We start from the raw sequence: 17,690 nt of genomic DNA, 5'->3' as shown, positions 1-17,690 counted from the left end.
CACCCCCCTTCATCATATACAGCCCCAGTCACCTCCCCTTCATCATATACAGGCCCCAGTCACCCCCCTTCATCAGATACAGCCCCCAGTCACCCCCTTCATCATATACAGCCCCCAGTCACCCCCCTTCATCATATACAGCCGCCAGTCACCCCCCTTCATCATATACAGCCCCCAGTCACCCCCCTTCATCATATACAGCCCCCAGTCACCCCCCTTCATCAGATACAGGCCCCAGTCACCCCCCTTCATCAGATACAGCCCCCAGTGACCCCCCTTCATCATATACAGCCCCGTCACCCCCCCTTCATCATATACAGCCCCCAGTCACCCCCCTTCATCATATACAGCCCCCAGTCACCCCCCCTTCATCAGATACAGGCCCCAGTCACCCCCCTTCATCATATACAGGCCCCAGTCACCCCCCCTTCATCAGATACAGGCCCCAGTCACCCCCCCTTCATTGTGTACAGCCCCCACTCACCCCCTCCCCCATTTAATTCATTTTATAAATAAAAAAAGTTCCCCATACTTACCTCACAGCCGGCTCGCTCCCCAGCAGCGCCTCTGCTTTCAGCATCCTCCGGGACATGTCGGGCGTGCACGATGACGTCATTGCGCATGCCCGACATCTGACCCGGAAGTGCAGCCGGAGGGAGCCGGAGCTGAGCAGCCGAAGATGACTGCGACGGCCGTGCACAGCTCCCGGACCCGGCCGGCCCCATAGACTGTGACGCGGGCGGCTGTCTGCTGCCGGCGGCGTCACAGCACAGGGCACGGCCGGCCCTGTACAGGTGCTGGGGGAGTGGCCCGGGGGGGGCATTTGCCTCTCTGCCACCCGGCCCAGCCCGCCCCTGCTCCCTGGGCCCCCTATTAAGATCCGCCACTGGGACTGAGGACTGGTTATGGTGCTATGTTTAGCAAGGAAGAGTCATTTTAACCCTTGCTTTGCTGACCAAAGACATCACAGCTGTTCAAAGACCAGTACCGATGGAGGATTCCAGAATATCCAAGGCGAGCCAATGTAAGCCCAGGTTTTTAAAGGTGACACTGCACAGATATTAAAGCTGCATTTCATCTATAGACTTTGTTATCAACATTTGAATTTATGGACTTTGACTTGACACAACACGATTTCTACAACATCTATATGCTATAGAAAAACTGTGTTTTTTAAAAGAACCAAGAAGACATCAAAATGAAGACCAGATGACATCAGATGATGATGACTGAACCTGAGATGCTTCAATTTAGGTTTAGGGAAGTATAATTATACATATTTTATATGAATATTGTTCACGGCTTACCATAACATGAATTCACATCAATTATGTCATCGAGTACGTATAACAATAATCTGATATTATTATTATTGATATTAAACTATTTTATCAAAGAAGAAGAAAAGAAGAAAGAAGATCTCATTATATTTTGAGGGTTCCAATTAATGTCTGTCTCCCTCAAAAGGGGGAATTGTTAAATATTAATAATCCGTTAATTTCTTATTACACTCAGTTCTGTGCTGAACAGTGCCTTCCGCTGACACTGCATGTGTTATTTTAGCATGTTTAGCTCATGTTAAATGTCAACTCCACTACATATTTAAGTTTAGCTCATGTTAAAGACAACTCCATATGTGGAGATCACATGCTTTGAAAGATGTATATTTAAGGTGGGGGTTTACTCTAGAGGTCGCTGTTGCTCCCTCCTCATCATGAGACACAGACGCGAAGATGTCATCTCTGCACGGACATAGCATTGAATGGACAGACAGCTGAGATGCAACTTTACTACGTAAGAAGCCTAAGAGAGACAGACGCCATTTGCCATGTAAGATCCCAGAGAAAGAATACATGCTATGAACTAATGAACAATCTTTCACCTATTTTTATGTTTTTCTGTAATAATCTTCTTTGATGGAAGAATTCACATAAACCACTACATTTTCATCTGGTAACTAGTCCTAAGTATTTTACAAGAATACGCATTTTTTACAGGCAGAGAGTTCCAGAGTATGGGGGAAGCACGGGAGAAGTCTTGTATGCGGTTGTGGGAAGAAGAGATAAGGGGGGAGTAGAGAAGGAGATCTTGAGATGATGGAAGGTTGCATGCGGGTAGGTACCTAGAGACCATGTCACAGATGTATGGAGGAGACAGGTTGTGGATGGCTTTGTATGTCATGGGTAGGGTTTTGAATTGGAGCCTCTGGGCAATAGGAAGCCAGTGAAGGGCCTGGCATAGGGGGGGGCTGGGGAATAGCGGGGAGACAGGTGGATTAGTCGGGCAGCAGAGTGTAGGATGGACTGGAGCGGAGCCAGAGTGCTAGAGGGGAGCCAGAGAGTAGGAGGTTGCAGTAGTCGACGTGGGAGATGATAAGAGCATGCAGCCCAGCACAGCCTCCAGGTGATATATACATTTGCCTGAATTTTTATATCTACACATGGTTTACACAAATTATATTTTCTTGTCGTAACTCTATACTATTTACCATTAGAAGCTGTGTATTTTTGTAATTGTATGTATACTGTACATGATTAATTACTTTTGTCTCTGTAAAAACAATCCCCTCTCTGACATCGGGCGTAAATGTACTTCCTCCATTTGATGTGGGCTCCGGGGGTGAGCCCACATCTTTTCCGGCACATGTCAGCTGTTTTGAACATCTGCCATTTGCCCCCAACAGCCTCTGACAGCGGCACTTCCAGCAAGATTTCCGGAAATCCCACCATCGGTGACCTCGTCACCGATGGGCTGGCATGACAACCAGAGGTCTCCAGCAGACCTCTATGCTTGGCACTGCCGGAATGCTATGAGCGCCGCCCGCTAGCCAAAACCACATGGACCAGGCATTGTCCTGCTGAACTCCCGCTCTCCTTTTAACATGTTCAAAACGCTACTCAGACAACACAGGGTGAGGATAAAAGTGTGGCAATGCTTTATTGAACTACAAAACAGGCAGATAACACAAAGAACAGTCCCAGCACAGTACCCAAGATGGTGGACATTACAGAGTCTCACCCTCCACTAACCCGCCGGGATAATAGCAGCTGTGACTTCAGACCTTCCAGGGTCGCTACCCCACCTGTGGCACGCACACAGAGAGGAGGTAACAACAAGTGTAGGAAGATGACAGTCCATACAAGGCCAGTTGATCCAAGGATCACAACCTGGCTTCATCTTCCAGGGTCGACTACTCCACCTGTGGCCCGCACACAGAGAGGATGTAACAATAAGTGTAGGAAGATGACAGTCCATTGAGTCCATACAAGGTACAAGGCCAGTTGATCCAAAGACCACAATCTGGCTTCTCCGAACGTATCCATGGTTCAGTGATGGTCAATGGAGCAGATCTGTATTCTTCCAACCGAGGCTGAAAACCCCTAGGTTGTTTCCTATAGAATGATAGGTCCATGTCCCTTGTGAAAATATGGCTGCTGTCCTGTCTCTTGTCCTTTGGATGTATAGATGTCTTGGCAGAATCTCTCTGGCTGTTTCTCTCTCTCAGTCTCTTTATACAGAGGCATGTAACCTATTTTTAGACTTAACAAGTGTCCCTCATTCAGTGTTTACATAAAGGGTAAGAATGGAGATGAGATTATTGCATTACTTGATTATTTAAACTATTTGCATAGTTTTTCCCTCTCTGCTTTAGAAGTCAGCAAACTGGCTCCATAACACAATGCATAATTAGCATATCAGCAAACATCACTAGTGATCAAGGATAAGCGCACAATAAAAGTCAATATTACCGGCTTACACAAGCAAAAGTCTGTTTTCTTGACCAACCAGAAATCAGCACTTAAATTTAAAGCCAACATACAGATAACATTCTATTATTCTTCGTTTGCTAAAAATAGTCGTCTGGTTAATTAAGATACAATGCTGTATGTCTTCACAATGCCAAAAGTAGAAAAAAATGTTTTTAAAAATACTAAAATATAAAAGTTCAAATCACCCCCCTTTCGCCCCTTTCAAAATAAAACAATAAAAAATCAAACATACACATATTTGTTATAGCCGGATTCAGAATCGCCCGATCTATCAATATAAAAAAGAATTAACCCGATCGCTAAATGGCGTAACGAGAAAAAATGTCAAAACCCCAGAATTACTTTTCTTGGTCACCGCAACATTAAAATTCAGTAAAGGACGACCAAAAGATCGTATCTGCACCAAAATGGCATCCATTAAAAAAGTCAGCTTGACATGAAAAATAAGCCTTCACCCAACTTGAAATCATGAAAAATGGAGAAGCGACGGATATCGGAAAATGGCGCAATTCTTTTATACTTTACCTAATAAAGAGGAGTTATTTTTACTGATACAGTGGGTATGGAAAGTATTCAGACCGCTTTAAATTTTTCACTCTTTGTTTCATTGCAGCCATTTGGTAAATTCAAATACTATCTATTCCTGACACTGGAGCGGCTTATAACCTTCCGAAGTATATAGTTTGAGGTCTGGGATCTGCCAATATGTGGCTAGTTTTCTGACTGTTCTGAATAACATGATACATGATTATAGTTTTTTTTTTCGCTTAGTCTCGCTTGAATATAGGTCAATATTAAATAGTCTCTTGATGAGTCGCCTTTGGTGAGGACGATGAAACCCGCAGAAATGAGAGGCTTGGAGAGTGAGTGTGTAAACCTCACCTCACCCTATATACTGAGATGTGGGGTATATGTTTTTTCTATTAGTCACCTTCTGACTAATCTTCAGGGGGTGAATTATGGGTATAGCTTTATATTTGGAATTAATAAAGTTTAGTTTTATCCTTTTGTCAGCAAACATGAGGAATGACAAGAGACAACCCATTTAAGAACATTTAATTTTGGTTAAAACTATTCCAACATTATGAATATAAAAAAAAGGCTTCTCCCCTATGTGATATCTCTGATGTTTATTAACAGTTGATTTCCAAGTAAAATATTTCCTACATTAAGAAAATGAAAATGGCTTCTCCTCTGTGTGACTGCTCTGATGGCGATCAAGAAGCGCTTCCTGGTTAAAAAATTTCCCACATTAACAGGAAAAAGGCTTCTCCTGTATGTGGGTTCTCTGGTGCTTAACACAATTTGATTTCCTTGTAAAACATTTCCCACATTCTGAACATGAAAAAGGCTTCTCCCCTGTATGAGTTCTATGGTGTTCATCAAGACTCCCTTTCTGGTTAAAACATTTCCCACATTCTAAACATGAAAAAGGCTTCTCTCCTGTGTGAGTTCTCTGGTGTTTAACACAATCTGATTTACTGTTAAAACATTTCCCACATTCTAAACATGAAAAAGGCTTCTCTCCTGTGTGAGTTCTCTGGTGCTTAACACAAGCTGATTTACTGATAAAACATTTCCCACATTCTGAACATGAAACAGGCTTCTCCCCTGTGTGAGTTTTATGGTGTTCATCAAGATTCCTTTTAAGTTTAAAACATTTCCCACATTCTGAACATGAAAAAGGCTTCTCTCCTGTGTGGATTCTATGGTGCTTAGCACAAGCTGATTTACTGATAAAACATTTCCCACATTCTGAACATGAAACAGGCTTCTCTCCTGTGTGGATTCTATGGTGCTTAGCACAGGCTGATTTACTGCTAAAACATTTCCCACATTCTGAACATGGAACAGGCTTCATCCCTGTGTGAGTTCTATGGTGTTCATCAAGATTCCTTTTAAGGTTAAAACATTTCCCACATTCTGAACATGAAAAAGGCTTCTCCCCTGTGTGAGTTCTCTGGTGCTTAACACAAACTGATTTATTGATAAAACATTTCCCACATTCTGAACATGAAAAAGGCTTCTCTCCTGTGTGAGTTCTCTGGTGCATAACACAATCTGATTTAGTGTTAAAACATTTCCCACATTCTAAACATGAAAAAGGCTTCTCTCCTGTGTGAGTTCTCTGGTGCGTAACACATTCTGATTTAGTGTTAAAACATTTCCCACATTCTGAACAGGAAAAAGGCTTCTCCCCTGTGTGAGTTCTTTGGTGGGTAACAAAATGTGATTTATGTGCAAAACATTTCCCACATTCAGAACAGGAAAAAGGCTTCTCCCCTGTGTGAGTTCTTTGGTGGGTAACAAAATGTGATTTATGTGCAAAACATTTCCCACATTCTAAACATGAAAAAGGCTTCTCTCCTGTGTGGATTCTCTGGTGCTTAACACAAACTGATTTATTGATAAAACATTTCCCACATTCTGAACATGAAACAGGCTTCTCCCCTGTGTGAGTTCTATGGTGTTCATTAAGATTCCCTTTATGATTAAAACATTTCCCACATTCTGAACATGAAAAAGGCTTCTCCCCTGTGTGAATTCTCTGGTGAGTAACAAAATCTGATTTCCGTGTAAAATATTTACCACATTCTGAACATGAAAATGACTTCTTTGCTTTAGGAGCAGTTTGTTTTTTAATGCCTCTTTTGTGACTTTGATTTTCCTTAGTAGTCAGTAAAGAATCAGAAGATGGGACCTGTTTCATAGGTTCAGATGACAGATCTTTGCTGTGAATGGATGATGATGTGTCTGGAGTAACGGCATTCATTTCAGGTGTATCTTGTAGGATATCAAGATCATCAGATTTAAAAATTGAAGATGTCAGCTGTCCCTCTGATCTCCTGGTACAGTCATCTAACATAATAAACAATTTTTTTAAATAAAATATCCTTGAGGTTTATATTTTTCAACACTTCTACTTAAAAAATAGCAAGCTATGTAAAAAACTTTATTTACCAAGACAATGACAGTTCACAGTCTAATTGAAAACCTTGTTGGATGAGCCAGTAGTGTGCGGTGTTCAACTGTTTGTTCATTCTGCCTCCCAAATGTATATATATAATTGCCTTAAATTGTCTGTCATCCACTTCCATCTGGATGTCCCCGAATCCCACAATCCACTGCGCCGCACCGGAAGTACGCCGACCGCTATTTTGGTACACCCAAGTGATGCCGCTCAGATCCAGGACGCAGCTGCGATCCCGAATACCCCTGGGATCCCAGCTGCCGCTTATATCCAGGCTGCCACTGTGATCCCTACCGGCGCTGGGATCCCGACCGCTACTCGGATCCCGGCCATCACTGCGATCATGAGGCTGTTAAAGGGGTGTAACGAGGGGGTATAAAGAGAGGGGTGTAATAAAGGGGGTATAATGAGAGGGTGTAATGAGGGGGGAGTAATGAGAGGGATGCCACCGCCAGACCCCCGCCAGGACCCACTGTCTGACTACATGCGCCGGATCCCACCGCTGCCTCCCCACCCACCTCCATGCAGTCACAGTCACCAGGAAAGACTGCGACTTGAGGCCTGTGCTGGAGATTGGGTGCGGCCACCCTCTGGAAGCGCCGCACACCATCTCCAGCACAGATCGCAAAACAAAGTCTTTCCTGCCAGTTGTGACTGCATGGAAGTGGGTGGGCCGCCACCCCCAGCACCACAAAGCTGCCCCCATCGTGATGTTACTGCCCTCCCGATGCGATAGCATCGGGCACACATCTAGTATCAAATATAAAGAAACCAATCAATGTTATGTAGGCGAAAATAACACCAATTCTCATCTCACAAAAAACAAGTCCTCACTCAGGTCCATCATCTGTCAATGGAAAAACAGAGGTTCCCGCACTATTAGTGGCTCAAAGGCTGCTGAAAAGCAACAAGGTTTCCATAAACCAATCCAGCAAAATCCGCTCTCACTTCTGAGTCTTGCAGTGTGCGCAAACAACATTTAGGCTGCGTGCACACGTTGCAGATTTTGCCGCGGATTTTTCCGCACAAAATCCACAGTTCTTGGGAGAAAACTCAGTTGCGTCTTTGAAGCCTTTTTGCTGCTGTTTTTCAGGCGGATTTGTATGCGTTTTTGTAAGCTAAATAAAGATATCTTATTTAACAAAAAAAAAAGATTTGTGATGTCATTTCTGTCCAACCTCCTCATTTACATTTGTCCAACCCACACTCCATAACACACAGATACATAGATAATAGATAGAAGGATAAATAGATAGAAGGATAAATAAATAGAGAAATAGATAGATAGCTATAGGATAGATAGATAATAGATAGATAGATAGATAGATAGATAGAAGGATAGATAGATAGATAATAGATAGATGGTGGCTTTTGTCCTCAACAGGATAAAATTTAGACTTAGCAGGTACGTTCAGGTGAAAACATTCATCTGTTTCTTCAGTATTTTCTGTGTTGGTTGGAGGGTTGGATTTATTTTCCTTAATAAAGAAATGTCTTTTAAGGTTTAATTTCCTTATGAAAATTTGTAAATCTAAAAATAAATTAAAATCCTTAGGTTTGTTGGAGAGACAGAAGGACAATCCTCTAGATAGGAGGGATTCCTCACTTTCAGAGAGTTTGTAGTCAGAAAGATTACAAATATTAGAAGTTAATTCATTAGCGATGGAGGGGTTAAGGTGGTATTTTTCCTCTTTTTCTCCCTCCCCTAGTTCCTCTGTAGTGCTTTTTATTTTTACGGTTTTGGGTACAAAAAATTGGTTCAGTTGGGAGTTTTTTTATTGCCCGGGGTAAAAGAGGAACCGTCCCGGATTTAGAGGCATCTGAATGACCCACTACAATAGTGTCATTGGTGGGGCTGGTGGAGTGGAGGTATCAGGGTCGTCAGGACCTAATGAGATAGTGGTTAGTGAAGGTACCAACATGCTTGGAGTGGTATCATGAATGGATAACTCAAGAAGTGAAAGAGGGAGAGAACTGGACAGATCCGAATTAGAGTTGGCTCCTTTGGTCCCAGATTTATTATTACCTCTCAGTGTCTTCGGGGCAGCAGTGGTTTTATCTTTAAATTAGATTACTTTGTAATTTAATCTTTTCTAGATGTTTCCTGGCTTCGGATAGTGTTTGAGAATGATTTGGTACAATATTTGTGGTATGTCCTGATGAAGGGGTCACCTGAACCCCCCAAACACGTAGAAGAAACAACGTTAACACCTCTACAATTTCTGGAATTCTTCTTGCGGCAGCGCGGGGATGATCCTTCCTTCCAATCTAAGTGTATAAGCACTGACAGTGTAGCAGGCATAGCCCGATGGGACTTGTAGTACACACAGCCCCGCAGACCGCCCAATGACCCCCGCACAGCCCCGACATATGCCTAATGACCCCCACACAGCCCGGCAGACCGCCCAATGACCCCCGCACAGCCACGGCGTATGCCTAATGACTCACGCACAGCCCAGCAGACCGCCCGATGACCCCCGCACAGCCCCGGCATATGCCTAATGACCCCCGCACAGCCCGGCATATGCCTAATGACCCCCGCACAGCCCCGGCATATGCCTAATGACCCCCGCACAGCCCAGCAGACCGCCTGATGACCCCCGCACAGCCCGGCAGACCGCCCAATGACCCCCGCACAGCCCCAGCATATGCCTAATGACCCCTGCACAGCCCAGGAGACCGCCCAATGACCCCCGCACAGCCCCGACATATGCCTAATGACCCCCGCACAGCCCGGCATCTGCCTAATGACCCCCGCACAGCCCGGCAGACCGCCCAATGACCCCCGCACAGCCCGGCAGACCGCCCAATGACCCCCGCACAGCCCCGGCATATGCCTAATGACCCCTGCACAGCCCGGCAGACCGCCCAATGACCCCCGCACAGCCCCGACATATGCCTAATGACCCCCGCACAGCCCGGCAGACCGCGCAATGACCCCCACACAGCCACGGCGTATACCTAATGACCCACGCACAGCCCAGCAGACCGCCTGATGACCCCCGCACAGCCCCGGCATATGCCTAATGACCCCCGCACAGCCCGGCAGACCGACCGATGACCCCCGCACAGCCCCGGCATATGCCTAATGACCCACGCACAGCCCAGCAGACCGCCCGATGACCCCCGCACAGCCCCGACATATGCCTAATGACCCCTGCACAGCCCTGACATATGCCTAATGACCTTCGCACAGCCCGGCAGACCGCCTGATGACCCCCGCACACACAGGCCCATACACGCACACAGTCACCGCCCACACACATACACAAGCAGACAGTCTCCGCCGACACGCCGCCCCCACTCTTCCCCCCCCTCCCGATCTGCAGCGCTTCATCCACAGCAAAAACGCAGATATTTTTTAGATCTGCGGTTTTGCTCCGGATATGCCCGACTTAATGCAAGTCAATGGGTGCAGAAACGCTGCAGATCCGCACAAAGAATTGACGTGAACCCGCAGCGTTTCCACGCAGATTTTTCTGCAGCATGTGCACAGCGTTTTTCAATTTACATTCACTTTCATGGTACTGTACAACGCAGCTAACCTTATATAAGTCAGTTCAGATATGGTGTACCAAGATGGCGTCTGTGTCTTCAGACAACACCTTGGAAGGAATCCTTGGAATGCAGAAGCTGAGATACTGGATACCATATATGGAAGTGAAGCTGAAATGGACCTATCATAGACTGACACTGGCTACTCAGAAGATTGTGTGACACCCATTTCCTGTCTCTTTGTCTTGAGAATAAACTTCAGTTGTGTGCAAGCCTTTGCTGAGAAAGGAGTAGACATCTAACTCTGTGTTCGGTGTGACTCTTTAAGCGCGCACTCGGCCTATATTGGGTCAGGTACAAGTAATCATATAGATCTCTCTTTAAGGGATCACCCTCACACTAATACCAGGGGGTAGGTGGATCCTCCAGGTTTTAAGTTCTATAGAAAAGGGCTTTCACTGCCCAAAGTCATTTGAACAGTTTTGGGTGGAGGAGAATGTTGTGGTCTAGAGGCAAAATGGTGATCATGGTAATACGGCCGGACTACACCACCGATAAAGCAGCCACAGCCGGTGACTGAGAGGAATCTGTGACTTCTCTGCATTCAGTGGTTACTACTCACCTGGGTAGTCGTATGTGGGAATCTCCTCTTTACACCACTCATCATCTCTCACATATGTCTCTGTAGTATTAATATGGGTCAGACCTTCACCCTGAAACAAATATTGTAAAAGTCACCGACAGATGGAGAAGTCCCATCTATGATCAGCTCTAATCCTGCCATCTCCACCGTTCTCATTACACAAGTATAAAACATATAATACTGGTGGATAAAACAAGACTGAGCACAAGACCTTCACAGCCGTCTACACATCATAGGGGAGATCTCCTGACACCTTCTCTCCATCTACCTGATGATCCTGAGGAGCACTGGGATCTTCTTGGTTACAGTCCTGTGGAAGAAGAGGACGGGGACATCTCTCTGGTGTTGTCCTCTTACTGGATAGATCTGGAGGAAACACATACAGGGACTGAATTCATTCTCTACATACAGATAATTATAGGCCGTGTGTATTTAGTCCTGTCTATTACCTGGTGATGTGAGGTGCTGGGGAACCTCCATTATGACGTCCTTGTACAGATCTCTGTGTCCTTCTAAATACTCCCACTCCTTCATGGAGAAATAGACAGCGATATCCTGACACCTTATAGGAACCTGACACATACAATAATACCGTCATCCCCCCGATCCCTTCATAGTGTTACTGTATAATGTCCCAGCATTCCCAGCAGTGTCACCTCTCCAGTCAGCAGCTCAATCATCTTGTAGATGAGTTCTAGGATCTTCTGGTCATTGATGTCCTCATGGATCAGGGGGTGAGGTGGAGGCCCCGTGATTGGGCTCAGGGGTCTTCCACATCCCTCAGACACAGGGTCCTGACAGCGATCACTAGAGGTCTTCTTCACCACTGTGTAATCCTGGTTATGGAGAGACACATTAATAAATCTCACTACAGACATTTCCAGAGTCCTCACCTCTCCAGTTCTGTCCATCTGTTATTCCCATAGATAAGAATGATGTAATGTGACGTCATCAGAATCTCTCACCTCTCCAGTGAGACGGAAGAGGATCTCTAGGGTGATGTGTAACATCCTCTCCACCATCTTGTCTCTGTCCATATCCATCCTTGATGGGGAAATCAGGAAAATTCTCTTGTGTAGAAGATCTTCACTGAGAGGATCCGATATTGTAGAGACCTGAATGAGAAGATGATCTGATGTAACATCATAAGAATCCTGTGTAATAATACAATGAGAGCAGCAATCTGCAGAGTCGGGAGATATGACTCTGCCAAACATATATATATACACATACACACACATATATACAGAATATATCTATATATATAATTTCACCATCAAAGAAAGTAAGGACTGCAGCACTCACCGATCCATATTGAAAGTCCGTAGTTTATTTGTAGCAAAAGTTTAAAACTTCATGGCCGGGAGGCTGAAGAAAGGAGTGAGTAAACTCTGATGACGGCCTATCAGCGCTTCCACGGGTCAGCTATATATAACATATATATATATATATCTATTTATATAATCGTCTAACTCTGTCTGTCTGTAACGGAAATCCCGCGTCGCTGATTGGTCGTGGCCGGCAGGCCGCAACCAATCAGCGACAGGCGCAGTGCGCAGGCGCAGTCCGGAATTTGAAGGACACACGCCACCGCTACCGTCGGGAGATCAGCGGCGCTAGGAGTCGGGAGACTCCTCTGGACCGTGGGTACCATAAACCTGTAAAAATAGAATTAAAGCAAAAAATAGTGATATACTCACCCTCCGACGGCCCCCGGAGCTCTCCCGCCTCTAACCACGCAGCCGGCATCTTCCGTTCCCAGTAATGCTTTGCGAGAAAGACCGCTGATGACGTCACAATCTCGCAAGCATCGCGCTCTCGAGAGTGACGTCATCTCCGGTAATTCGCGCTAAGCATAACTGGGAACGGAAGATGCCGGGAGCGTGGAGAGGAAAGAAAGAGTCCGGGGACCGTCGGAAGGTGAGAATAACCTTTTTTTAATTTTTTTTTATTCTTTTTTACATGCTATCTTTTACTATTGATGCTGCATAGGCATCATCAATAGTAAAAATACACACTTGCGGACAAAAAAGAATATTACTCCTTCTTATCCAAAATGAAGCGAACCACAATTATATTAAAAACATGTAACTTTATTAAACAAAACAGAGATAATTGTCTGCTGTTTTTTTTTCCCCTTTTGGGGTAGGTTATCAGGAAACAATGAATATGTAGCCAATTTTAAATGTCTTTATTTTGTTTAATAAAGTTACATGTTTGTAATATAATTGTGGTTCGCTTCATTTTGGATAAGGAGTAATATTCTTTTTTACCCGCAAGTGTGGATTCATGTGTTGGAGTGCCTATTTAAATACTTGCAAAAAATTGTGGTTTCAATCAATAGTAAAAAGTTGATCACAATTGTCAAAAACACTATGCTTCACAAGTGTGACCAACCTGTCAATCACATTCCAAGCGATGCTTCAAATCGTTTGGTATGCGCTTGAATTCCGCGCGTGAAAAACGCATGTTTTCTGCGGCAAAACGCATGCGAATTTGGCCATATTCTAGAATACCCGATGCGTTAGAATTGGGCCACCATTTAGTATATACATATATTCGTCTAATTCTGTCTGTAACGGAAATCCCGCGTCGCTGATTGGTCGCGCCCGGGGACGTCACTGAAGGTGGAGGAAGATGGCGCCGCAGCAGTCCTCCACAGGAACTTCACCAACGATGTGCCCTGCCTTAACTTGAGCAGAGGAGGGCGAAAAAACCCCGTTCGGCAAAGGGCAAGCATAAGGCAGGACGCAGATACTGTTCAGAAGGAAATCTCCACACCGGCCGAACATCGGGTAGCGGTGACGTCACCACAAAGGAAGAAGATGGCGCGTGCAGCAGGCAGAGAGGGAACCTTCACCAGCGGTGTGCCCAGGGAAAACAAGGTCAGATGAGGGTCCAGCCCCCCAGGTCTGCAAGGGGCAATCCCAAAGTCGATTCCAGAAGCCTTTCCAAAGCAATTTTCTACACCGCCCGAACATTCATTGCATTATTCTTAAATCTTCATAAATAAACTACATACATATTCTAGAATACCCGATGCGTTAGAATCGGGCCACCATCTAGTATAGTATAATTATATATATATATATATATATATATATATATACACACACATTATAGCAGAGTCATATCTCCCGACTCCGGAGATTGCATGCTGTCGTTGTAGGCCCAGACCAGATAGTATGGAGATGAATGAGGGAGACCAAAGTTAAAAAATAGACTTTCCTTCACTTAACAAGAACTTGATGAGAAGTATATACATCAGATGGCAGGCACAACACTTTTGCTGATTTAATAGCAGAATATAGCCGATCATGCACAGCACAAAAGCCGGTGTTTCCCAAGCTGTGTGAAGGTGCGGTAAACACCGGTGTAGCGCTTCTGATTGGCGGTAAAATCATCCCCGCCGGTCACAGAGCCGTGGTTCCCACGTTGTCAGAACACAGCATAACCGCTCAGCTGTGATTGGAGGTAAAAAGTTTACCTCCGGTCACTGGTGTCAGCTCTAATCCTGCCATCTCTACCGTTCTCATTACACAAGTATAAAACATATAATACTGGTGGATAAAACAAGACTGAGCACAAGACCTTCACAGCCGTCTACACATCATAGGGGAGATCTCCTGACACCTTCTCTCCATCTACCTGATGATCCTGAGGAGCACTGGGATCTTCTTGGTTACAGTCCTGTGGAAGAAGAGGACGGGGACATCTCTCTGGTGTTGTCCTCTTACTGGATAGATCTGGAGGAAACACATACAGGGACTGAATTCATTCTCTACATATATTATATGCGGTGTGTATTTAGTCCTGTCTATTACCTGGAGATGTGAGGGGCTGGGGAACCTCCATTATGACGTCCTTGTATAGATCTCTGTGTCCTTCTATATACTCCCACTCCTCCATGGAGAAATAGACAGCGACATCGTGACACCTTATAGGAACCTGACACATACAATGATACCGTCAATCCCCCCCGATCTCTTCATAGTGTTACTGTATAATGTCGGTCTGTCATTCCAAGGATGTCGTTCTAAGGATAACATCTGAAATATGCCTGAAAATGACTCCCTTGCTCTAGATGCTTCATTATTATTATTACTATGCTTCACTATTACTATCACTCTGACAATTGATCTGCTTCATCCACAGGTATGTGTTCTGGCTGCAATACCATCATCACCCATCTTTCCTGAACCACAATCACCCCTGTATCTGTCTGCTATCAATGGTATGTATCCCGGCTGCAATACCATCATCACCCCTGTATCTGTCTGCTATCAATGGTATGTATCCCGGCTGCAATACCATCATCATCCATCTTTCCTGAACCCCAATCACCCCTGTATCTGTCTGCTATCACTGGTATGTGTTCAGGCTGCAATACCATCATCACCCAGCTTTCCTGAACCCCAATCACCCCTGTATCTGTCTGCTATCACTGGTATGTGTTCTGGCTGCAATACTATCTCCCTTTGCATTTCCTCTTGTGACTTTAATTAATCGTCTCCTGTGTCTGCATCCAGTCTCCCTGCTGCTCCTCCCTTTCTGATCACACCTGGGCCCTTTCATGTGCTGTTAAGTTAGTATAAATTCAGACTAAGAGGTCTGTCTGACCTTGGTCTGTCATTGCAAGGATGTTTTCTAAGGATAACATCTGAAATGAGCCTGAAGTGACCAGAAGGTATGACTAACTGCTGCATTTAGATGTACTAAATTTCTTTTGCCTTTTATATTACTCTCACCATGCTGACATACGCACTAACAGTTTTGGCTCCACTACTCCTCACTCTCCTTCGCTATCCGCAAACCCCATCACCCGCTAACCAAATAATAATCTCTTCTTCCCTCTGGCCTCCCCACCTGACCTCCTCTGCTGACCTGCTCCTTGACCTCAGAGCTCTCCTAATAAAATACAAAACAAGCCACCCACCCTCCTTCTCCCACATGCTCTCCCTCTCTCTGCTTCTCCTCACTGCTGGCGATATATCTCTCAACCCTGGACCCCCACAGCCCATACCTCCCATTATTACCCCCTTCTATCGTTCCCAAATCAACACAAACACCAGAAATCTTTCCCACCTCAAATCCATGCCCTTGACACCCACCACCCTGCTCCCACTCTTTGGATCACTCTGGAATCAGAAAAAATTAATTAATGGAGATTGGAAAAGACTTAGTGTACATAAAAATCCCCTTAAAACACAATTTTATTAATGATCATAAAAACACACCTTCCCAGTGACGTTGAAAAAATGTCAAAAAATAAACCTAGTATAAGGTGCTGCATAGCCCTACATTAAGGCCTAACTGATACCTTCCTATCCGTGGAGGTTGGCACCCTAATAGTACGATATTGGCGCCCCCACTCAACGAGGACTATCCCTCACTTCCCTAGTGATCCCTAGTATCACAGAGAGGAAAACAATTTCAAGATAGAACAGTAATGAAAAGATCAGAATGCCCTAGGACTTATGCAGACCAAACAGATAATACAACAATAAAACATTACCCACATCATGATATCATGTGACCCACAAAAATAGCAGCTATTCTCACTTGGAGAGATAAACATCCTCAAATACAATCAGCAATAAATGAAAAGGTCACTTATCATGTCTCATGGGGGACCCTCAACGCGTTTCCCCGCCGTAGCGGTTCATCAGGAGGAATAGTCCTATCAAAAATATTGTTGCTGCTTCATGCCTGATACCTTCAATAATATTATTGAAGGTATCAGGCATGAAGCAGCAACAATATTTTTGATAGGACTATTCCTCCTGATGAACCGCTACGGCGGGGAAACGCGTTGAGGGTCCCCCATGAGACATGATAAGTGACCTTTTCATTTATTGCTGATTGTATTTGAGGATGTTTATCTCTCCAAGTGAGAATAGCTGCTATTTTTGTGGGTCACATGATATCATGATGTGGGTAATGTTTTATTGTTGTATTATCTGTTTGGTCTGCATAAGTCCTAGGGCATTCTGATCTTTTCATTACTGTTCTATCTTGAAATTGTTTTCCTCTCTGTGATACTAGGGATCACTAGGGAAGTGAGGAATAGTCCTCGTTGAGTGGGGGCGCCAATATCGTACTATTAGGGTGCCAACCTCCACGGATAGGAAGGTATCAGTTAGGCCTTAATGTAGGGCTATGCAGCACCTTATACTAGGTTTATTTTTTGACATTTTTTCAACGTCACTGGGAAGGTGTGTTTTTATGATGATCACTCTGGAATGCCAGCTCCATCTGCAATAAACTCCATGTGATTCACGACCTCTTTACCTCTCGTAATTTTTCCTTCCTTGGCCTCACCGAAACATGGCTGACACCCTCCGACACTGCCTCCCCTGCTGTGCTAGGTTACGGCGGCCTCCACTTCACCTACACTCCTCGCCCTGGCAACAGACATGACGGGGGAGTGGGCCTTCTCCTTTCTTCCAATTGCAGCTTCAACCCAATCCAACCTCTACCCTCCCTTATCCTCCCCTCTTTTGAAGTCCACTCTGTCCGCATCTACTCTCCCTCCAACCTCCAAGTGGCCGTCCTATACCGACCTCCAGGTCCGACCACTGCCTTCATTGACCAATTCTCCACCTGGTTCCTTCACTTTCTCTCTGCTGACATTCCCACCATCATCATGGGTGACTTCAACATCCCCATTGACAACCACCATTCAGCAGCCTCCAAACTCCTGTCCCTTACATCATCCTTTGGACTTACTCTGTGGTCCTCCTCAGCCACCCACACAGACGGACATACATTAGACCTGGTTTTCACCCGCCTCTGCTGTCTTTCTAACTTC

The 17,690-nt window shown here is 45.0% G+C and overlaps 1 protein-coding gene across 1 annotated transcript in view; it reads right to left on the bottom strand.

Annotated features, from left to right (window-relative positions):
• Window positions 1-2,912: 2,912 nt before the first annotated feature.
• Window positions 2,913-17,690, bottom strand: part of LOC141047216 (uncharacterized) — a 127,972-nt gene continuing 113,194 nt past the window's right edge. The window contains exon 6 of the mRNA XM_073542167.1: window positions 2,913-6,629. Within this exon, the coding sequence (XP_073398268.1) occupies window positions 5,023-6,629 (1,607 nt within the window). The 3' untranslated portion in view covers window positions 2,913-5,022. The remainder of the gene's footprint in view (window positions 6,630-17,690) is intronic.

Source organism: Dendrobates tinctorius, unplaced genomic scaffold (assembly GCF_039654945.1).
Source record: "Dendrobates tinctorius isolate UK_male_01 unplaced genomic scaffold, ASM3965494v1 ptg000126l, whole genome shotgun sequence".
NCBI lineage: Eukaryota > Metazoa > Chordata > Amphibia > Anura > Dendrobatidae > Dendrobates > Dendrobates tinctorius.
Note: the sequence above shows the minus strand (reverse complement) of the source record. Positions and strands in the feature narration are given on the sequence as shown.